Below are 23,333 nucleotides of genomic sequence, written 5' to 3'. Positions count from 1 at the left end.
TTTGCAACATGTAGCAATAAGAGAATAATTTTTAAAATAAAAGTACTTGAATGTATTAATATCAGAATACTAATTTTAATATTTTCTCTTTTTCTCTCTTTGTCTTTTGCTTAGGTCAGCTGATTGCACAGTGCTTATATATAATTAAACATGAGACAACATAGTATAACCCCCTGGCATTATCTTATACTCTGATTTTAAGTAGAAATTATATTTGTAAGTATTTCAAAAATTATAGTCACTACTATATGTAAGTGCTTTGATGTTATGTAAGCTTTTAATAGATAACTTATCTCTGTGATGTTATTTCGTTAGAGCTGTCAGTCGATTAGAGATAGGCTTTATTGTAAAATCAGAAATAATCAGTAATTGCCTATATTGAATGGAAATGTTAAAATTCATAAAGCTTGAGAATCTTGTAACAGTAATATATATATATACATATACTTATTACTAGGATTACTCTTAGATGATAGTCCCTGGTTGTGAAAAAGTTTGGTCTGACATTTAGTAATTAAGCCTTTTTGCATGGTACTACCTTGCCTTAGGGAAGCCATATACAAATCAGTTGTAGAGAACTTTGGCTTTTAAGTGTTAAAAAATAATTGGAGAAGATAGATACCTAAAATATACTTTTACAGTAGGGAAAAAAAGCTTAATAAATCCACATTTATTTTCTATTTGATTGATAAATATATAAAGAGTTTTTAGTTATGGTCCGCCTGTCTCACAGAGAGAGTATGATTATCTAAAATTTGTGCTGCTTTTTTTTTTAAGGAATTGCTTGCTAAACTCTGTGCTTTCTGTAAAATATTGCAAAATTGTGTGCATCTGCAAGTTAAAACGATGTAATACAGCAGGCTAAAATTGAACAGAATTTGATTGCAGACCCGACTGTTTTTCTGGTTTTGTCAATAGAAATATAATGTGCTAGAATGTGCTCAGGATTTTTTGAACCATCCATGAAAGGTGACAGGGATGTTAATTTCCACTTCAGCCCTGGCAACTTCGCTCAAGTCCTTGGCATTCAGAATCAGAAGATAAGCAGGTTTTTGTCCTGCCCCAGGGCTCACCACCACACTCAGAACTACACCTGTTAATCAAAAGTAAATAAGGCAATGTTAAAAAAAAAAAAAAAAAAGCCCAGGACCATAGGCTAAATGTCACTGAAATAATATAGGAGGTATTGACATTGACAAATAAAGAAAACCGTATCATTTGATATCTTGCCCTGACTCATCCACCATCTGTCTATACCACCACCCTGAATGGATCTTTCAAACTCTTTATGTTCCCTAGACTGTAAGCTCCAGAAAGGGAGTGACCATATCTGTCTTGTCCACTGTTGATTTCCAATAGCTACTCCAATTACTAGGACATAGTAGGTGTTCATTAAATTCTATTGATGAATAGATCTGTGCTCTTGTCTGTAACATAAGATTCAACATAACCTATTACAAAAAAAACGTGTTGTGACAATCAAGTGAAAAAATATATTAAAAGGCTTTGAAAGCAGTAAGGTATATTATTTCTGTACTTTCTAAGACCTAGCTAGAAGCTTACTTCCATCCAACAAAACGTGAACAAACCCTTTGCAGTTTTGTCCAGATGGACTGTATATGTAAAATCATTTAGCAGGAAATGGCTCCATAGTTCTTTTACTCATTTCTCTGTGGCTTTCCAAATTTTAATCCCAGATAGTGTCATCTACCTTCCTGTCCCAGCTAATCAATAGTTAACAAAGACTGATGCTTTGTCATTGAATGACTGTGTTATAGGCTATGGCTCCAGCTTACTAAAAGAAGAAACCCAAAGCAGAGGCACAAAGCCCCATTCTTATTCTCTTTGATCTATTAGAATACTCAATTTCTCTCCTTCAAACTCTATCCTTTTTCAGAAATTTATCTAGGTCAGCAAAGGCAACACCCTTGAATTCATGCTGTTCTTTCTTCATCCTTCCCGCCTTCATCTAGAGCAGACATTGATGTTCCATTATGACACCAGATGGTGCTTTAACATTTTCCCATGAGTAATCAATGAGCTTGGCCACAAGATGAAACTCATTTTCTAATAAGCTTAAATTCTTTCATGCTGCATTGAATTCAGTAGTATTAAGGATCATATCTGGACATAAGGGAGTAATCACTGTGACTCCTAATGCACTAGCATATAGAACTCCAATAAAAAGAAAGTGTTCAGATACATCCATTGCTTTCATTACCATCATCTTCCTCCAAGGCATCTGGGTGAGAAACAAAGATAGGTTCTGATGGATATGAATCAGGTTCTTGCCATACCCACGTTTCTTTAGTTTTAACGTTCAGCTTACAGAGCTGCTTGTGAGAAACAAAAATCAGTTAATCAGTCGATGGGCTTTACTTGACTAGTATATGACTCAAACTACTTTTCTAGTATTAGGTAAGATGGATTAATTACCCTGTCTGGAATGAAGTGATTCAAACCAAGTCCATATGCGTACGTGTAAGGTTTCCCTCCATACTTCTGATAATTGATTTGAGGAAACTCAAATGCTACAAAATAGAGAACATGCTTAGGAAAACTCTGAAAAAATCTCTGAAAAAGACAATTTGTTCCCTCTCTAAATCAATCTCACCTTGGCGAGGCCCTGAAAAGAGAACCTCAGGTTCCAGCCAGATGGTCTCGTCACTGCACAGAATTGCAGTGGCAGTTGTGTTGGGGAGTGTGACTAAGTTCTTGCCTGTGTCAGCCTAAGGAAAAAGGATAACAGACACCTCAGTGAGAAGGAAAGAAAAATCAAGCAGCCATAAATTCAGTCTTCCTGAGTTTTGTCTCCTCCATTTTTTGTTTCTTAAGTAAATGTGTAGGGAGGAGCAGTACAAAAAGCTATAGCTATAGAAAGAGCTCATGGTATGCATTTCTTTTAGAATGGTATAGAAAGGTAAGCCAGCAACACAATCGCCTGTACCTGTGTTGGTCACTGTCTGTGTATCACTGGGAAAGTCATGTAACCTCTAGGCCTTCACATCTGTACAATGAGAATGTCCTTAAAGAAAATGTAAGGCTCTGAGGAAGGGCCTCTGAGAAATTTTTTTTTTTTTTAAGACCAGCAAAGGACTTCAAACTCTTTGGATTCATTTATAGTGTTTATCTCACTTACAGTTAGGATATATTTTGATTTTGCTTGAAAAAAAAAACATACAGTTCTGTTGTCAAAAAGAAAAAAATGCATATAAGAAAACTATTGGAGCAGATGTTGTCTAAGATCTCTTGTCACTCCCTCACCCTGCCTGGTGGTTTTCAGATTCTTATGTGAAAGGAATGCATACCATGAGCTCTTTCTAAGAACACATTTATTTTTTAATACCTGTATCAAATACTTGAATACATGTTTTGTGCTCGACTCTATCCTAGATGTTTGGAAGAATTCAGAGAATCAGGTTCCTGAAGCTTGCATTCTTATTTGGGGACATAAACAATTAATACAATTAATAAAGTATATAATATATCATGAGTATGGGGAGAAAAAATACAGTGGAGTTAGGAGGATCAAAAATGTGAGGTGTAGGTGAGTTATAATTTTAATAGGTGGTCAGGGTGGGCCTCCTTGAAAAGATGACATTTGGGACAAAACTTGTAGGAAGTGAAGAAACAAACAGCTTAGATATTTAGGGAAGAACATTTACACAAAGAAAACAGCGTAAAGGCCTAAGGTAGGAGGATGCCAAATGTGCTTGAAGAACATTCAAGAAACTGGTGTGGCTGCAACTGTTTCTGAGCCTGGGGAAGAGAAACAGGAGAGAATGTAGAGGAGAGATTGTGTACAGCTTTTTAGGTCATTGGGAGGACTTGGTCTTTTACTCTGAGTGAGAGATGGGAAGCCATAGAATGATTTGGGGCAGAGGATTGACATGCTATAATATTTAAAAGAATTGCTCTGGCTGTTCTCTTGAGACTACCCTTGGGAGTAGAGGGATGCAAGAGCAGAAATGGGGACACCAGTTTGTCCAGTGGTCTAGCCAAAAGAAGAGAGTAGTTCAGACTAGGCTAGTAGCACTGGAGTCAGTGAGAAGTGGAAGGCAGAGCCATGAGGTTTTCCTGATAGATAGGCTATGGGGTAGGGAAGAGGCATGAACTCAAGACAGGGGTCGGGGATGACTCCAAGGTATTTGGCCTGAAAATTCATTGTTGAAGCTGTCTCAACAAAGATGGGGACTGCTGCAGGTGGGGTAAATTTTTTTTGGTAGAGGAAGAGAAGAAATTTAGATTTCATCTTATTAAGCTTGAGAGGTCTATTAGACATTCAAAGGGAGACATGGAATTCACAGTAGCATATATAAATCTTGAATTGAAAGGTAAGTTGAAAATGTAAATGTAGGCTGCTTTAAAGCATGAGTCTTTACAAAGGGAGGGAATGTACAAACAGAAGATAGAATGAAGGGCTGAGTTCTGATGCCCTCCGACATTAAGGGGTCTATAAAAAAAAGAATGAAGATAGCTCGTGGGGGCAAGAAGAGTCAAGAGAAGGATTTTGTAAGAGGGCAAAATAATAGCACGATATGAGTGACCAAATGAGAAAGAAGGGAAAGTAATGATAAAGGAGAGGGAAGAGAATCACTTGAGTGATGTCCTTGAGTGGGTAAGGAAGGGAAAATGGGAAGGACTAGTTCTGGGTGGGATGATAGATAATTCAATACAAGTACAGATGCTGGTGGGCGGGTACATGTGGTGGCAGGAGTCTAACATTCTTTTTTGATTTCTTTCATTTGTTTCAATAAAATAGGAAGCAGAGCCATCAGCTGAGTATGAGTGTGGAGGTGGGAGGTGTTAGAAGATTGAAGAGGGGAGGGTGTGAAATACTTAACTAGCAAAGTGGGAGAGTAAATGAAGTTGAGAAATGTAGCGGTGAGGTTTGTGGTCATATATTTAAAAATGAACTAATTAACATGATTGTGTGTTTTCAGCACTTAATTTCATCCTTAGAGATACAAGTGTAGAGTGGGTGGAGAGTTGGATTTAACTAGGGGGAATTGTTGTTTTGACAAATGAGTTCAATAAAGTAAGAAGGAGGCAAGAGAAGTGAGAATCTATATAAGATTGAAATTGTTGACAATGGAATTTTAGTTAAGTAATGAGGAAAAGTAAGTTCTCAGGGGAGTGAGGTATGTTAAGAAGGTAGTAAGTTCAGGGGATTGGAGGTTTCTGGTGGGAATCATAGTAGGGCAAGTGATCTTGAAAGATAGAAGGTGGTAGTCAGAGCATATCATGCATGAAACTAAGATTATGGAAGAAGCACAGTCATAGGTAATGGCAGGGTCAAGTGTATGACTATGGGGAGTGAGTAGTTGACATAGAATGGAGGACAAGATCAGTGGAAGAGGTCAAGGAACTGAGAGGCCAGGTTGTTGGAAGAATCACCTATGATGTGTATATGGAAATGACCAAGAGTCAGTAGATCTGGGGAGTGTGATATTGGGCCAAGAAGGGAAGTGAGGCAGTGGTGGTTCATAGACAACAACAGTAATGAGGGGTGAATATATGTATATATCCCTTAGCTGAATTGAGATTAGCTGAAATGAGATTAAAATTGGAATATATTAAGAGTGGATGGAAGGAACAGTGAATCTGGAAACAGAGAAGTAGAACAGATACCTACAGTAACCCTAGGTCAAGAGGTATAAGGGCTGTAGGAAGAGACTGGAGAGATCAGTGTCTTTAGGAGAGAGGCAGGTTTTTGCTTTTTGTTTTTGTTTTTTAAAGATTTTATTTATTTCTTTGAGAGAGCACAAGCAGGGGGTTAAGGAGAAGCAGGCTCCTCACTGAACTTGGAGACAGACGTGGAGCTCCATCCCAGGACCCTGAGACCATGACCCAAGCTGAAGGTAGACACTTAACTGACTGAGCCATGCAGGTGGTCCCAGGTTTTTTTTTTTTTTTAATTAACATATAATGTATTATTTGTTTCAGGGGTACAGGTCTGTGATTCATCGCTCTTACCCACGTTTGATTTTAAAGTAAAGAATGTGAAAAGAACATTCTGAAAAGAGGATAGAGGGGATTTTTCTGAGGGTGTATCATTGATTAAGAGGAAATAAAAGATTCTTAAGATAGGGAAGGGATAGGAGGTAAGGAGCAAATACAGAAATGATGAGAATTTTATGAGATTTTGTGAAATAGAACCTCAAGGCACTTTGTTGTGTTTTGGGGAAGAAGAGATCAAATGCTTACGTCAGACATATTATCTATATACTTGTAAGTTTAAATTGATTATCTTCATTCTATCTTATTTTTTCTATTACTAAATTAAAATTTTTATGTAAGAAATCTTTAACATTATTCTTGCTTTCCCCAACAAACTAGCTCATTTTTGCTACCCACCCACTTTTTTTTTTTTTAACAGATGCATTTTTCCTTTAACCCAAAATCTCATTTCTGAGGATCTAATCTATTCATATATCTGTGAATGTATGAAATGACATACATACAAAGTTATTCCTTATCACATTATTGGTAATAGCCAAAGATTGGAAACAATTCTGTTGTGCAGCAATGAGAGACTTGGGTATGTTTACAGAAAGAACACTGTGTAGTTGAAAACAGCAAGATCTTTAGCCTATATATTGTTAAATGAAGAAAGCAGGGAAGAAAACAGTGGATATAGAAAATAACTTTTTGTGTATGAGAATGGGAAATAATAATATATATATATATATTTTTCTTATATTTGCATAAACAAACCAAAGAAAAGGAAAAACATGAAAAGTTACACATAGGGAGTGAACGGGGATGGTACAGACTGGATGCAGGTGGAGGGTGGAGTGAGATTTCCCAGTGTGTACCTCTGCATATCATTTTGATTTTTGACTATTTAAATGTACCACCTATTAAAAAATATATAAAGACATATTTTAAAGATACTACCATTATCTAATTAGTAAACTGGAAACTTCACTCATCTTATACTCTTTCCTCTCCTTAGCCCTTCCCTCAATATCTTTCTTACCTCTCCTCCCAATTTATGACCGATTTTCCCCTTCCCTGCCACATTTTCCGAAGTGTGGACTTACAGTAACTGCTCCCACATCCTACCAGTTGCTGACCTTTGAGTCCTGATTTCTCCCTCTCTCAACCTCATCTGTTGGAGATCACCAAATCTGGTATTTGACTTTTGGTCTTCATCCTTTTTAACTTGCCGATAGCAAGGGGCACTGATGAAACCCTCTTGCCCTATCCAATGTGGGATTTTTTTTCCTCTTAGCTCCAGGTAGGGCTATTTGGTGACTTTCTCTCTCTCTCTCTCTCTCTCTCTATCTCTCTATCTCTCTCTCTCTCTTCCTCGCTTCTCTTTTTTGTACTCTCTTACATGAGACCTCCCAAACTTCCGTGTCTGGCTAACCTTATTTTTCTTGGTCTTTTCTAGGCTATCAAATTCTTCATTTTTAAAATAAGCAAATGTGTATGTTTCTTTTCTAAAATTTATTCTAAAGTATGACTTCTCCTTGCTAGCAGTCTCATCTATCTAATCTCATATATTTGATCATCATTTCAACATCAGTAACTATCAACCCTGATTGACCTCACAAGGTCCTTCATTGATGTGTAGAAGCCTATGAGGTATCTTTCATGAAGATGTTTTGATACTGATTTTGTTGTTGTTGCTGCTGATGATAGGGGATATTTATTTGATATTTACTTTGTGTCAAGGGCTACATATTTTTTTCAAGGGCTTTATTTAATAATTAACATATACCAATTCATGTATCAGCCACAAAAACTCTGTAAGATGGGTATAGATTAGGAAAAGGACATTTAAAAAGGTTCAGTGTTTCTCCTTATAGATAGAAGGAAATTTAAGGTTAAATCACTCAGTTAGTAAGTGGCAGAGCTAAAACTCAAGCCTGGCTCTGTATGACTTGAAGTGAACCTCCTTATCCTTTCCCTTCCTTATAGTTCTATGCTTCATGTTTTTCTCCATACCTGATCTGCCTGTATTGGAATATCCCTATTTGGAAATATCCCTATTTCCAAAAGTATCACTATTCTAGACATGTAGGCTTACGGGATCTCTATGATATTTTGCATGTCTAAGATTTAATTCATTCTGCAGTCCAATCAAATGCAAGACCCTTTTAATTCCACCTAGAGGAACTCTTATTTTCATCCATGTTTGCCTGTTCCTAGGATCACTACATTATTCTCTTGCCTGCCTGAGTGAATTTACTGTCTTGTACCCCAGGGTCCTATCTCTGTCCTTTCTACACTTCCAGTATCTCTTAGGCACAACACAGACTTATTTTAGAAAATTAAGTTTTTAAAGGTGCAAATGACCCTTGTTATTATTTAGTCCAATTTAGCTAGGTTTCAGAGCAGGCAACTGAACTTAGAGTGGTTGAGTGACTTGCCTGGGGAAGCCAGGCATTTAGTTGAAGAGAAAGTCAGCACACCTGGTACCCATTCCACCAGCTCTGAATGCGGTTTTCTTCTGTTCAGAGACTTTCACTGCCAAATAAAGTACAACCTCTTAGCCTGGCCTTAAAGCTTTTGAAGACTACAAGTTTGCTTTTTAAAATTTTTAAAAATCCCACCTCATTTAGTCCACTATGTGTGCTTATGTTCTAATTGGATTGCAGTCAGTTCCCTCTGCTCTTCTGCCCCGCCCCACTTCTGTCTTTTCTCAAACTATGCCTCCTGTCTTAAGTTGATGTGCTTCAGTATCTTCTGCCAGAATATTGCAAATGACTGTGTTTCATGAATCTCTCCAAACAAGTATGACCGTTCATTGTCTGAAGAGCCAAAGTACTCTATGCTTCCTTCCCACGACTTGTCTCATGCTAACATGTGTTATCATTGCCAAATCACCTTCCTCCTCCCCAATACACTAGGTAATGAGTTCCTGGAGAACAAGAGCATATCCTCGTGATGTACCCACTGGAATAAGTCATACAATGTTGTGTTAACAGTGGTTAATTCATAACTATTGGGAGAGAGTGAAAGAAGGGTCTAGGATGACATTAAACATTTTTTTGTCACCGAGGTTCTCTATTTCATTATTGGGTGGTCTTTCTTCAGGCAGTGATGACTACATATATATGAAAATCTTTCCTTTTTCCTATTCTTGGATGTGAAGAGAGTGAGGTAAGTCATATTTAAATTAGGTGATCTTAATTTAAAGATGATTATGATTTTCTCATCACTAGTAAAATCAAATTTTACTAAAATCATTAGACTCATTCATTTGGTATTTTGTAGACACTCAGCTATGTAACTAGAGATCTGCTTCCCAGGGGCAAAGTTAGAGTACTTAAAGCCTCATACAATATCATTCCAACCTTCTTTCCAGTCCCTCTGCCCAATGCCCATCTCTCCTTTGCTCTACCAACCACTTTGTATTTCTACATTAAGTTTGGTTTATTAACACCTCTCTGCTTTTGAAGAAGCTCATTTAACTAACTACCTAATGCCCCACCTCAACTTCCTCTTCCTTTCTTATCCTTATAGAGTTTACAAACTTGCTTAAGAGCTGTAGTGTCTAGTTCTAAATTGGGTTTATTTTCCACTATATTTGATCTAGCTTTGAGTACAATGTTTTACATTCCATGTAGCTGCCTTACCCATTTTTGTGTATATATCTCATATGTACACAAATGACAGTGTATGCTCATGTATCCATTGTGAAAATTCTATTTGTCTTGGTTTTGACTGGCATTCTATCACACAAAAACTTCTTGATGTTAGTCTAATATTTTAAAAAGACAGCCACTGAATACAAGGAAGAAAAAGTAGAAATAAAAAGATGACCACCAAAGGCTATTGATGATGTTTGTCCTCTACTGATATTTTTCGAAGGTTTGCAGAAAATCAAAATAATGGGCTGATTTCCCTAAAAGAGTACTTTTTAATCCTTCATTTCTTTATAATTTCAAATAACTTAAATTAAATTATTTATATTATTGATAGAGGATCCTAAGAATCAGTGGTCTGTGCTATTCACTGAGAAAATATATTTTGAAAGGATTTTACAAATGAAAGAACAGCAGATATAGCATCAAAACCTGGTTTTTTAATTTGGCTCTGCTGCACTTGGCTTTTGCTAAGTCATGTCACTCTTCTAAGCTCCAGTTTCCTCATTTGTTAAATGATGGGAGTTGAATTAGTGTATTTTTAAATTAGTGTATTTTTAAAGTTCCTTCCAGCTCTGAAGTTTCAAGATTTTATGTATAAACATAAGGCAGGAGAACAAATCTGGATATCTCTGAAATCTGTGTAGAGGGCAGTTACCTTGTCAATATTCAGAGGAAGCACATATCTCCTCACTTCAGGCTGGGGAGCCTTTCTGGCATTTTTTTTCACCTCTTCCCAGTTCTCACGTAAATTGGCTAAATATAAGTAATTATAAACAAATTCAAATCTGCAAAAGTAAGAAGTCAGACATGAGCAAATAATTCCAGAGAGATGATCCATGCCTTTTAAAAGAACAAGTGCCTGCCTGTTCCTTTTTTTTTTTCTTTAAGATTTATTTATTTGTTTTAGAGAGAGAGTGAGAGAGAGAGAGCGGGTGAATGAGCATGGGGTAAGGGGTATGGAAAGGGGGGAAGGGCAGAGAGAGAGAGAGAGAGAGACTCTTAAGTGGACTCTGAGCTGAGCTGAGTGTAGAGCTGAGGTCGGGCTTGATCCCATGGCCCTGAGATGAGGACCTGAGCTGAAACCAAGAGTTGGACACTTAACTGACTGTGCCACCCAGGCGTCCCAACCTGCCTGTTCTTTATTCTCCTACCCAGGAACTGCTAATGACCCAAGTATATTAGAGCCATTTTCTCCTGTCCATGCTGCATGAAAACCAAACCAAACAAAACAAATCTGCCTCACCGATATGTTTAAATAACAGCAGCTTTTGATACTATCTGCTCTGTTTCTCCATCATCATTCTGTGTCTTTAGGGGCTACTGTCTTTTTAGTGACTTGGTATTATTCTCAAGAAAGCATGCCTCTTTCTCCCAAACCTAGAGTGGGTGGAGTTCAAGGCCCCAGCAAGGGAACATGTCAAGTTGCAGTGAGGTTAAGTTTAAATTCACTTATCAGGTCATAGCATCTCTGATTTTCAGTTCAGGTTCATAGACCTGATCAGTTTTCAATCACTAGCCATGGTTTTGATGTTCAGTTTGCAAGTGCTTCTGATTAACTAGCCTCCCTACTGCTTTTTCAATTATATTCTGTGACTTAAGCATACTTCTTGCGTTTTTTTTTTTAAAGCTGTAATTCATATTAAATATTGAGAGCAGCATCTCTGAAAAAGGCCCCTAATTTTTAGGCATGACTGGGGATGTAACATTATCACATGTCCTTTCTTACCCTTTCCAGCAACAGAGATCCACAATCAGAAACCCTTTGTCTTCGTAAGTATTGATGTGATGGAAGAGATTAAAAGAAGAGGTTCTGTATTTATTATTGAGGTACTTTCTTCTTTTTTTGTCAGCGATATGAAGCCAAACCTTGAAAAGTGAGGAAAATATTTTGATGCATTTAAAAAGGAAAACAGTATACATTATGAAACGCCATCTTCAGAATCCTAAACGTGACAAATAAATGCATGACTTACCCCCATGGTTTCATTGGACTCAAAACAATCCATGTAGTTGGCTCCCCAAAGACTCCATGAGGAAAGGAACTTGAACAGGTTAATTTTGACTGGCGTCTCCACAAAAACAATATAGTTGGGAGTCAAACCAAAACTGTTCAGAAACACAAATAGACTTGTGAATGGGAAGGACTGATTCTCAAACCACAAAGAAATATGTGCACATGAGGTATGAATCAACAGTGCCTACATGAAATTAATTACATTTAAATTTAGGTTTCTACAAGGAAATGTCGTGATCAGGATTGGTATCAAAGGTAGGCGAAGCAGATCTTTAAACTTGAGTTTTCCTGAAGATTCATAGCAGGCCTTCAAATTACCTATGGACGTAAGATGGCTTGAATCGGTCACTGCAGGGGAATTGTACAACGACCTCTGACTTGCTTATTGGATCTTCCTTGTCTGAAATAAAGCGGTTTTAAAAGGCTTTGGAAAAGCCTCTTTTTTTCTCTTTTAATACAATGCATTCAGAACAGCTTATGCAAGTAAAGAAATACATTTTCAGATCTTGATTTTTTGTTTTTAGAGCTTATTTTCATTTTCTCAGTCATTTGGCATTTCTTAGGGAAATTTCATGTGAAGCTGCAGTCACCCTGGAAAATCCAAACAGCAGCAGATTTGGAAAAGTGTACTCAGTGTTGTGGCAGGCAGAGGACAGTGGAGTCGCCTCTTAACAACTGGTAGGTGCCAAGTCAGCACACAGTAGTATGCTTAAAATGCCTTTCGTAATCTCTTAAGTTACCTATAAAGTGTCATGTATGTAGGTTTGTGTCATTAGTTCTGTACGGTAATTCTTATGCACAGAAAAGTTTGTTTCCTAACTATGTCAGTGGTCTTCAAACCTTAGTGTACATCAGAATCACAGAAAGAGGTTCTTAAAATAGTAACTGTGGGCCCACACCCAGAATTTCTCCTTTAGTCAACCATGGGTGGGACTCTGGATTTCTAGCAGCTTTCCAAGTGATTCTGCGGTCCAGGGACCACACCTTAAGATCCAGGCTATGCAATACCAAACAAAAATCCATATATGTTCAAATAATTCTGTCGCCAAGATGGTTATCAAATTTCTGGCAGTGAATGAAGGATGAATGGAGAATTCTGAAGAGGACTCTCTTTTCTGTTTTAGTATTCTTCCTCCATAATGTTAGTATGAGTTAATAGGTTTGTTTGTGGCTTTGAGAATTAAACACACACAAAATAGTTAGTACCTTCTCATATATGTGTGTGTGCTATTATGCATACACATGTTTGTTTAGAAATTTAATTTTGCTTGGCACATGAACAAGAGCTCAGTAAGTATTTCCTGAACTTCAATCTAACTCTTACATGATCAGATACTAATATACACTACATTTTTGAAACATTGTAGAATACGATTTGGCCACTTGCTTTCTATGTTTCCAAGTCGTCATTTTCTGCTATGATGCTTCTGGGCATTGGTCCCTGGAGGATGGTGCAAAAGGCAATCTGAAAGGAATTTAACTGTGCATCTGTAGTGCGATCCTGATAGTCTGATATGGTATCCCATTTCCAGTAATTTTCCAGTAACACAATATAGATACTTGTTTTAAGAAGAGTCAAATTGGTAAACTGACCTGCTTGTAGTGGAGGGATCTTTACAATATTGTAGGCAATTGAAAAATTTTTCCCAAAGCAATTACCAATGTTGTAAACAGTTCCGTCACTTTCAATATGGGGGTGAGCAGTGGCTCCATTGACAGACACATAGTTGCAAAGATCAACCTAGGGAAGCAGAGCAGATGTCATCCATGTAAAGAGAAAGGCTGTATTACCCCTTGGTCCCTAGGCCTGACCTTACGGCTGCCACTTGTATCCTCACCCAAAGCACATTTTCTCTTTTTTTCCATCTCCCTGGGTTCTACCCTCTTTAAGTCTGCCTGAATTCTTGTTGATAGTGCAGAGCTCTCTTCTGACCCTCATGCTGATTCCCCCACACCTCTGAAATCTTGGAGATCTTCTTGACTGTGTTCTTCCATGTACCCCATACACTGCTCTGGTTAGTTACTTTCCTTCTGCACATGCAACTTGCCCTCAAACTGATAATGTGAATCCTGGGATTTCTTTATATCCCCCTTATTGTATTAGATGAATTGTGTGAGATTGCTGAGATATACAATAATTTTTATTTTATGAAAATGGCAATTTTGTACACTATAACCTAAATACCAAATCCAGTGGCTTGCACAGAGTATAAATTTGGAAGTGAAAGAAATCCCAGGATTCTATTTAGTATAGAGTCAGCCTAAATAGACTTCAGGAGAACCATGAATCTCCTGGAATTAAAATGCAAATGTTTTTGGAGAAAAGATTTAGCACTTTAATTCGATTTGGAGTCTCATAGGAAATTCAGAATCACAAATCTAGCATAAATCTCTCTGTTTACAGAAAGAGAAATTGAAGTCCAAGAGAGGTCAGGTGACTTTTTCAAGGATACAGAGCCACATGCTGGCAAAATCAGCACTAGAATTTGTACCTGTGACCTACTCAATACAGATTTATTGAATGGATAATTGATGAGGTATATATTTAACCAAAATTCTTTCTATTTAATTAGGAGAATATGTTTTAAAGGGAGTTTTTAGCATTTTTATTTACATAATAGAATAGACATTCATTCATTCAATCATTCCTCATATACTCATTAAACTTCTATGATTACTGTGCCAGGGTCAAGAACGTGAGTCTAGACTTGTGCTGTCTAATATGGTAGCCACATGTAATTTAATGTGGATTGATTATGATTAGGTAAAATTTTAAATTCAGTTCCTCAGTCACATTAGCCATATTTCAAGTACTCAGTAGGACTGGGACAATGCATATATAGAACACTGCCATCATTGTACAAAGTTCTATTTGGTAGCACTGTTAGACCAATAAGCTGGTATATAATACAGTACATTGCTGGTAAATGCAAAACAGTATCTGAAGGGTCATCTAACCCAGACTGGGAGATTAGGCCAGGCTTCCCAAGGGCAATGACTCCAACTAATGTTTGGAAAGACAAGTAAGAGCCAGGTGGAGAAGGAAGACAGATATTACAGGGAGTGGGAATCCTAATGTACAAGCACTGAATTGTGAAATAGCAGGTGCTGTTTGGGGATTACTAGTCATTAAACATGGCTGCTGTGAAAGGTATGCATGGGGGAGGAAAAATAAGAACCAGCCAGCCACAAAGCCCTGTTTAGACTTTATCTTGGGAACTGTGGGTGCCTCAGATAGAGAAACACATTTCTACTTGCATTTGAGAAAAATTGCTTCTACTGAATTAGGGAAGTTGTATTTAAGAGAATCAGTCTGGAGGCAAAGGTACTTATTAGGAGGCTATTTTAGTAATAGTTAATAAAAGAATCTCAAATTCTAAAACTGTATTTTTTTTTAAAGATTTTTTATTTATTTATTTGACAGAGAGAAATCACAAGTAAGCAGAGAGGCAGGCAGAGAGAGAGAGGAGGAAGCAGGCTCCCTCCTGAGCAGAAAGCCCGATGCGGGGCTCGAACCCAGGACCTGGGATCATGACCTGAGCCGAAGGCAGCGGCTTAACCCACTGAGCCACCCAGGCGCCCCTAAAACTGTATTTTTATATGAAGTCAAGGCACGGTGAGGCTCACAATGAAGCTTGACCCCCTAGTAAAGGCTATTTTGGAGCCTTACATGAACTTTACATTTGCAATTATATTACCATAGCAATTTGAGTACAGATTCACTCATCAGAGTTAAATGAATGGTTTAGAATTCATTTTCAGTTCTTCTCCAAATGATCTAACACATAGTCTTATATGATTGCAAACATACATTAAAAATAAGAGAGAGCTATCGAAGAGGATATGTTAAGTCTTAGTAAATAGTCTGCTGAGAATTATAAATTAGCTAGTGACATTGAGGCCTAGGGTTGGGGCTATTTTTTCCTTTCCATTTCTACTATACTGAATTTCTAGTTCTGATCTTAAATTCTACCTAACTTGTCTCCCAGCTATCCCTTATCTCTTTTGTCCTCCCATATGGTTTATGCATGGCTTCCAGATTAAATATCCTAAAGCATGGCTCTGCTTATACTGTTTCGCCAAGCAAAAACTTGCAGTAGCTTCCCATTAGTTAAACAATTTATTCCAAATTCTTGTCTTACCTGGGTTGTCTCTCCTATTGATATATTCTTTGCATCTGGTATGAGTTCTGATATATGGAAGGGACTCAATATTTGTGTCACAAATGAATGAATGAATGAATGAACGAATGAATGGATATGTTAGGCATTTTATAAGGTTTTCCTCCAACCTGTATAATAAATGTTTAAAATTTCATAGATGAAGAAACAAAGTTTGCCCTGTGTCACATAGTTAGTAGTTGATGATAAAGCAAGGAGGTGAAACTTCATCTATCTGGGTCTCATGTTCTTTCCCCCAAAGTGCAGTTAATTCTAAACTGCAAATTCTAACTTCTTGAGCAGTGTTGCCAGAGCATTGTGTCCTACCTGCTTAATTGTCTCCAAAGTCTCAGGATTAATCTTTGTAATGAAGTTGGTCTCTGTGCAGGCATAGTAATCTTCCCCTACTGGGTAGATGTTAACAAGGGTATTGTCAGTGACCTCCACCCCTCGAAAGTAAGAAAAAAACCTGCAGAAGCAAATGGATTTTTCAGCCCAGTAACTTTCAAGCTGTGAGAGAAAAGGGCTAATGTAAAATGTCTTTAATAACATGCAGTCAAGTTTCAGTAACCTGGAAAATATATTCTTGCAGGGATCTGGGAAAGCACAGGTGCCAAACTCCGTTATGACAATCCTTTTCTCAGTCATTGCCCGGACATAAGCATCAGTGCGGATGAACCTGAAGGACATGGAGACATGGGAAAGTGTCATAGGCAGGGACAATCAGTGTGGTCCATATGGAACTGAGAATGGTCATTGCATATGTCCTTAACAAGTTGGAACCATAAATCCACAACATGAAGAATGTAGAGCATTGTTCAGTAACTTTCTCAGGGTGACTGAGAGAGAAAGAGATAATGTGCTATGAGCTTAAATTTAAGTCTTATAAACCTCACAATGACATAAGGAAATTGAGGCTCATGGCTTAGACTTGTCATGTCCAAGTAGAGCAATTAAGTGATTGGCATATGTCATAGAACTGGGTTAGAACTCAAGTTGGCCAGGGCTGGGAAACGCATTTCTCCATATCACACTATGCAGCCTCTGTGGGTGGTTCACATAGGACCTCTGACTTCCTGTAGCCTATAACCCATCAACCTAACACTGAATGGAGAAATACAGAATATGGTGTGCTGAATTATAGTCCTTTCAATCTCCCTTTTGTCACTCTTTGTTTTTTTCCTGCAGTTTAAAAATTTATTTTGCTGGTTTTAAAAGTAGGTGTTCTTGAATCCAGTATCTTGTATAGACAGAACTCTGTAACCATATCCCATACGTTGCCTAGGATTTCTCATGTGGAAAGCCAATTAAAATCTGATTTTGCATTTCTTCCAATGCATATAATAAAGTTTAAAATTTCTAGATGAAGAAACAAAGGCATGGAGAAGAAAAAGTACCAAGGTCTTTAGGGGGCATATGAAAGCTTTGTCTGACTTCTTAGCTAAATTTTTGCTTGACCTGATCTATTTCTCTTCTGTTACAGTCTGAATTATCCTGATTACCTCAAGCCTTCATTTGCTCTTCCTTATGGTGTCTCTTCAGAATTCCTGATACCTGTGGTGATCAACAAAGCGTCTAACAGGTCTGAATATTACAGGAAAAGCAAAGTATTTATTGTGGTATTAATGGGTACTTGGAGTGATGGCTTAGGCCTTGGAGCCTTTTAGCACCAATCTTCTGTTCTTAGTAAACTTCTCTTGTATCATTATGACAAAATTTGGTCCTTCCCTCTTTGCGCCACTCTTCCCTCCTACCCAGGGCCTTTCTGATTATTAAAAAAAGGAAAGAGTCAAGAGAACCAATGGTCTAATAATTATAACAATAATTATAATAATAGTAACTTTTTATTACTGAATATTTCCTATTTCCCAGGAATTAATTAATTATTATTCATTATTAATAATTAATTAATAATGAATAATTAATCCTTGTAATGAACCCTGAAGTAGAATTTTAGAGATGACAAAACCAAGAATTAGAGATTAATTTCTTGCCAAAGTTTGCCCAGTTAGGCAAGTGGTGTCTGGTAGATATAAAATTTGAAGCTGAGCATATTGAACCTGAAAGCCCTAGTTCTTAGGTTCTTTTTTAATATCTCACAGTTCCCAGTTATCTATGCAAATGTCCTGGGCCAGGATTCTGAGAGGAAGCAAACCTATAAGTAGCCTCTTGAATTCAAGAGGTTGAGGAGCACATAGGAGGAGGTGCTGAGCTAGGCCCCACCCCTAGGAGGAATAGGACCTGGCATTCTTTACCTTCTATGATATGTGACGTGTCCTTCTTTAAAGTCAAACTTGTGCAGGAGGGCTTGTCCATCGAACAGGTGGTAAAATGGTTCAGATCCAACTTCAAAGAGTCCTGGCCCACATCGAAGGAGACTGCCAGTGAGCCAGAGGGGGATCCTGCCTGTGATGAAGGTGAGACATAGAACATTGGTTCTTAGCCCAGCCCTTTGCTGGACTCATCCCTGGTAAGGGTGTGTGTGTGATTATATTAGAAGCTCAATTGGGCAGCCTCTTTGTAAAGCTGGCAATGATTTTCATTCCCAGCTCTCACACTGGGCAGCCCTTCCAAAATGCTTGCTGACTTGACTGTCCTTTCACTAGGAGACCAAGTGGTGGGAAACGTTGCAATGCCTGAGTTTGGATAAAGGGTTGGAAGAAGACAAGGAAAAGCACCTTGAGGAAAAGGGGATTCTGCACCCACCAGATTTCCCCAGATAGCAACATATTTGCCTTTTTACCATCTCGCTTTTAAGAAAAACGTCAAATTTCTTGATGTATTTTGATGGAGTAAGGTGTAGGAAAGGTGGATTAGGAACAGGGATCAAAACACTAAAAAAAGGTATTTCTATAGAAGAAACCATTTAAATGACAACAAGAATACTGGCTTTTTAAAGCCTAGAGCTATATTCCTTTGAGGGTATGGGCTACTGTCCATATGAAGATTAACCTGCTGAAGGAGAAATTGCACAAGGCAATCAGAGACTGGATTCTGGTTCAGGATTTGCCATGTGCCATCTTGGGGGCTCAGTGTCCTTGTCTGCAAAATTAGGGGTACACAACAAAGGCCATGAAGCCTTTCATTTTAAGCAGTTAGATATGTGCCCTCATATCCTTTGAAAAATGCAATGTTTGCTTAATCCTTACCATTTTTTTAAACAGAAGGATTATTTTCTGCAGTTCCATTTCTGCAGCCTGCTTCCTAAGAATGTATATTTCTGATAAAACCTTTAAGAAGGCATGACTTAACTAATGACCCAACATAAATTTGATTGCTAGAACCTATATTGTAAGCATCAGAATCTGGCAGAGAAAGAACATTTGGCTCCTCTCTCTTATTTTACAGAAGGAGAAACAGGAGGGAAGAGACTTTCTATATCCAAACAGGGATGTTGCATGGGTCATACGATGTTTTTGGATAATGCTAACACTAGTACTAATAATGACCACTTATTGATTGCTTTGTGTTGAGTACTAGGTGAATCTTTCCATTATCTTATTCAGTCTTCACAACAACCTCATGATGAAAAGTTTGGCTTTTGATAGGTAAGGGAACTGGAACTCAGAAAGTTTAAGTAACTTGCAAGGTTCACAGCCAGTAAAATGCTAGAGCTGCAATGAGCAGCCGTCTGACCCGGAAGCAAATCAACAGGCAGGAAACCTACCGCTCTTTACTGTAATATTTCCAGATGCTTGTCACCAGGTCCTCACTTATCCAGAAACTGGAATGGATAATGGAACATGCATATCTAGGATATTTACTATATGCCAGGCACTGAGTTAGCCTCTAACAGTTTAAAGATGACAAAGATGGAGTCCCAGTCCCAAGGAGTTGCAGTTGGGCAGCATATTTCTAGCTTAGGGAAATAAAAGCTAAATGAGAGGAAATGGGCTTCTGGCATAAAAAGCCCATACCTCCACCACTGAGAGATGCCAATGAATAAAAAACCAGGGAAAAGGGATCTCAACAATGCAAGAGAAGATGGTTTCAAGACTGGTGAGACCAACCTGTAACATGAGCTGTGAGCGGCGAGGACAGTTCCTCCACGGTTTCGAACAGTTTCTTGTAACCACCAGCAGGATGTTCAACTCTGAAAAGGTGGAATAATCGAGAAGAAGCCCATGTTGATACTCCGAGAAGTCCCCTGAGGCAGAGGTAGAGCTCCAGGAGAAAAGGCATTCTCTGGTTCAATGTCAGAGCACCACTGCCAGTCTAGCCTTTGCTGGGAGCACACACTTTGCTGGGGGACAGAAATGTCCTCAGGTTTGCTAGTGGCAGGTTGCGGGGGTGCTGGGTCAGTGCTCTACCTTTGATGTTGGAGGAATGACCTCCCTTTTAATGTCACAGTGGACCCAATTCTGCCTTCTGCAGTCTTCCCGTGTTTTGGATAAATAAATCAACTAATCTTGCTGCTTCAGTGGTCGTCCCCCAGAATTACCCTGCCTTGTTGCCACTCTAAGTGCACAGCATCATTGATTCTCTTGCCGCTTCTGTGTCCCTCCAAGAGTTGGGAGATGACCGCTTTTTGGGCAAGTAACTTATTCTTTGTTATTCACCGATATTATACCATCATCTGTGCCTATCATCCTATTTCTTCACCCATCTCCGGGAGCTTATGGTACTCTTTAAAAATAGTCTGACTGGGAGATTCCGGTTTCATATTTTTGTTTATTTCCTGCCTCTTCACTTTGGCTTCATTTTATAACCTCTCAGAGTGGGAACCATGACCAGAGTCCTTAATTATGATAGCTGTCTTTTATTAAGCACTTACTATGTGCCACACACCATAAAAAGAATTTTGCATGCTATTAGCTCATTTAAATGTCACAATACCACAATGCTTATTCTATATATGGAAAAACATAGACTACGAAACATTAAGTCCAAAATCACACACCTGGGAAATGGCTGCAACCTAGGCCTGCCTCATTATAGTCTTCATGCTCACAACTGCTTTCAAGGCCCATTCACAAAAATCTCACAGTAATTTAGACCCCAATTCTAGATATTTGCTTCAATATATAAACAGGAAGAAATTCTCCCCTTCAAGACCCAAGGCCTCCCATAAACAGGCCTTCAGTCCTCTTGAAATAGGACTTGAAACAGGACCTCTTGAAATAACCCATTTACCATTGACCCACTAAGGCATTTAAAAACACCTCCCAGAGATACTCACTGGATGGACATTTTCTCTCAGTGGTGGATTGAGAGTTCTGGCACCAATGCAGAATGAGGAAGCGAGTCCTCAACTAGGGGCCTTTATATGCCTTCTAAGTCTCTCTGAAAGGACTTAGGGCTTTCCCACCCCCTCAGCTGAGGGAAGGGGAACAGAAGTGGCTTTCAGCACTCAGATCCTCCTGATGCTGGAGCATTATTTGGGCTTGCCGTTCCCATAACAGTTTTTTGGCTGTTTTCCAGAGACCTCAATCCTTCCCAAAGAGAATGACAAGTGGATTGGAAAGAAAGGAGCTGTGTGGGAGTGGCTAGCATCAGGCCTGAGCTGATCCGGGTCACCCCACTGGAACCTGGCATCATTCTCTGGCAGTCACCCCCCTCTACCACCTCTGTGCCCTCATCTTCACTGTCATGTGTTCACTCACTTCCTTAATTTTTAACATTGGATACATATCATCTATGGGTCAGACAGATGGGCACTGTCCATGTTGTCACAGATGTTGTCACTCTGCAAGGAGAACAGAAACTAACAAACTATTTCATAACACTTTCTAAGCATTACAATGGGAACAAGTATGCAGTGTTATGGAAGCGCCCTGTTAGCACCTCCAACCCCCTCCGGTTGCTTTATTGGCCCCACTCCCACTCAGGGCTCTAGTTACAACGAGGGGAAGGATTTTATGTCCTTTTGATTTGTTGGGGATGAAGCCCTTTGTATATCCTTGCTTGTCACTAATGTTCGCTTGTTCTGCACCTCACCTTCCTGCTTGTGGGTGTGTGTGCTGCCCTCAGAGAGCAGATAGTGCTATTTCCTTCACATTTCCCTAAGCCTTAGTTGTTTGTTAGTACAGACATGGTGCCTCCCAAAGAAGTCCCTGGAAACAGACAAGATATCTACTACACCAGCTGACAACTTGAACATTTTTTGAGAAGCTCATTATCCATTTCGATTTTGAGAAGTGGTTATGGCTATTCACCTTAGAGCTCCTCAGTAAAACAACTTGAGCATCCCCAAGATGGGAGACAGGAGCTTAATTTCCCAGCCTGCCTTGCAGTGAGGGCACAGACATGTGACTGGGGCTTCACCAATCAGAGGAAGGGGCAGAGGTACTAGTAGTAGCACCCAGTGCCCAGCACCAGCTAGGTTTGACTAGCAATGGAGCCATTCTGTAGTGGAGACTGGAGTATTATCAATGACCTGGTGTTCTCCAAACCCTATCCTTTAGCAATCTCTTAGTCACCTAATTAAACTATTTGTATAGCTATTTGATTAAATGAAATTGGTTTCATTGTTTATAACTAAAAGCTCTGTGTCTATAAAATGATGGTAAAATAGGATACTATAGAATCACATAAGATGAACATCTTTATTGTTATACGGAGGTCCCAGAGGGATTTTTGAGGAAGTCTCTAAGCTAAGAAGAATATATAAAGGTTAGCTAGTCAAAGGGCAGGGAGAAGAATGTTCAGACATAGTTTGTAGCATTTACCAAAGTCTAGAAGTGAATGTGATTTGGGGAAATGGCAAAAGATGAAGCCAGATTTGAGATAACCATAGGCCAGATTTTGTAGAGCCTTGTGAACTACATAAAGAAATTGAGACCCATATCATGAGAACAGAGGGAATCACTGGAATGTGTTATTCAGGAGAGGGACACCGTCTGATTTGCATTTTATTAAGACTACTTTGATTACATTGTACATAATATATTGGAATGGGAGTTTTGGCAAGATAAATCAGAGACCAAGCAAGTGCAGATAACTGATATGAGGGATGCTTTGGGGTTGGATATGAATGGTCGAATTCAAGAGATACTTTAGAGAAGGACTGATCACATTTCGTGCTTGGTAAGTACATTGAAGAAATAAAAGGTAGAGAAAGGATGACTGCTTGGTTTCTGGATGGAAATATGGTACAAACACTTGAGAAAGTACACACTGTGTATGTGTGTACACGTGTGTGAGCATGCATAAGTGTGCACATGAGACACAAAGAGAAATTTTAGAGATGTAGAGAGGATGAATTCTGATTTTGATAAATTTATTAAAGAAAGAGATGAGTGGGGGCTGTAATAGTTTGAAAGTTTCATAGGGAAGTGGAGTGAGTTGCCATCTGAAGGATAGGCAGGGTGTGGACACAGAGAAGATGGAGAGGAGATCCGGTGAAGGGAGCAGAGTGAGAGAAGGCAGAGTAGGCAGTTTGGGAGGCAACGTTCAAAGGAATTTCTGTCTCTTGCACTGTTTCTGTTGGATTTTGTTTTCTCAGAAGTGTCTCTTCTTGAATAGAATTATGGGCCATGTTGTGATATCTGTACACAGTCAGTGCACTGAAGAGAATTTCCAAGAATGTCAGAACCCAGCTGCTTTTCTTCATTTTCA

General features: G+C 38.7%; 1 protein-coding gene across 1 annotated transcript; it reads right to left on the bottom strand.

Annotated features, from left to right (window-relative positions):
* Window positions 1–75: 75 nt before the first annotated feature.
* RPE65 (retinoid isomerohydrolase RPE65) lies at window positions 76–21,010 on the bottom strand. The gene is made up of 14 exons (XM_047728837.1): window positions 20,956–21,010; window positions 19,787–19,869; window positions 18,032–18,182; window positions 16,348–16,455; window positions 16,104–16,245; window positions 13,210–13,357; window positions 11,935–12,016; window positions 11,576–11,708; window positions 11,329–11,468; window positions 10,258–10,387; window positions 2,615–2,729; window positions 2,437–2,531; window positions 2,222–2,333; window positions 76–1,093 (listed from the first exon to the last, which is right to left on the bottom strand). Exons 1-14 carry the CDS (start codon window positions 20,964–20,966, stop codon window positions 942–944), a joined length of 1,602 nt encoding a protein of 533 aa, XP_047584793.1. The 5' UTR covers window positions 20,967–21,010; the 3' UTR covers window positions 76–941.
* Between the last annotated feature and the right edge of the window lie 2,323 nt (window positions 21,011–23,333).

This window comes from Lutra lutra, chromosome 4 (genome assembly GCF_902655055.1).
Source record: "Lutra lutra chromosome 4, mLutLut1.2, whole genome shotgun sequence".
Classification (NCBI taxonomy): domain Eukaryota; kingdom Metazoa; phylum Chordata; class Mammalia; order Carnivora; family Mustelidae; genus Lutra; species Lutra lutra.
The sequence above is the reverse complement of the archived record's forward strand: the minus strand, read 5'-3'. Positions and strand labels throughout refer to the sequence as shown.

Excerpts from the sequence above, each read along its gene's own strand:
- RPE65 (XM_047728837.1), bottom strand. Across the intron at positions 12,017-13,209 it reads GATCCCTCCACTACAAGCAG|ACAAGGAAGATCCAATAAGC; the intron begins GTCAGTTTACCA and ends GCTTTATTTCAG. Across the intron at positions 10,388-11,328 it reads GATCTCTGTTGCTGGAAAGG|ATTTGAATTTGTTTATAATT; the intron begins GTAAGAAAGGAC and ends TTACTTTTGCAG.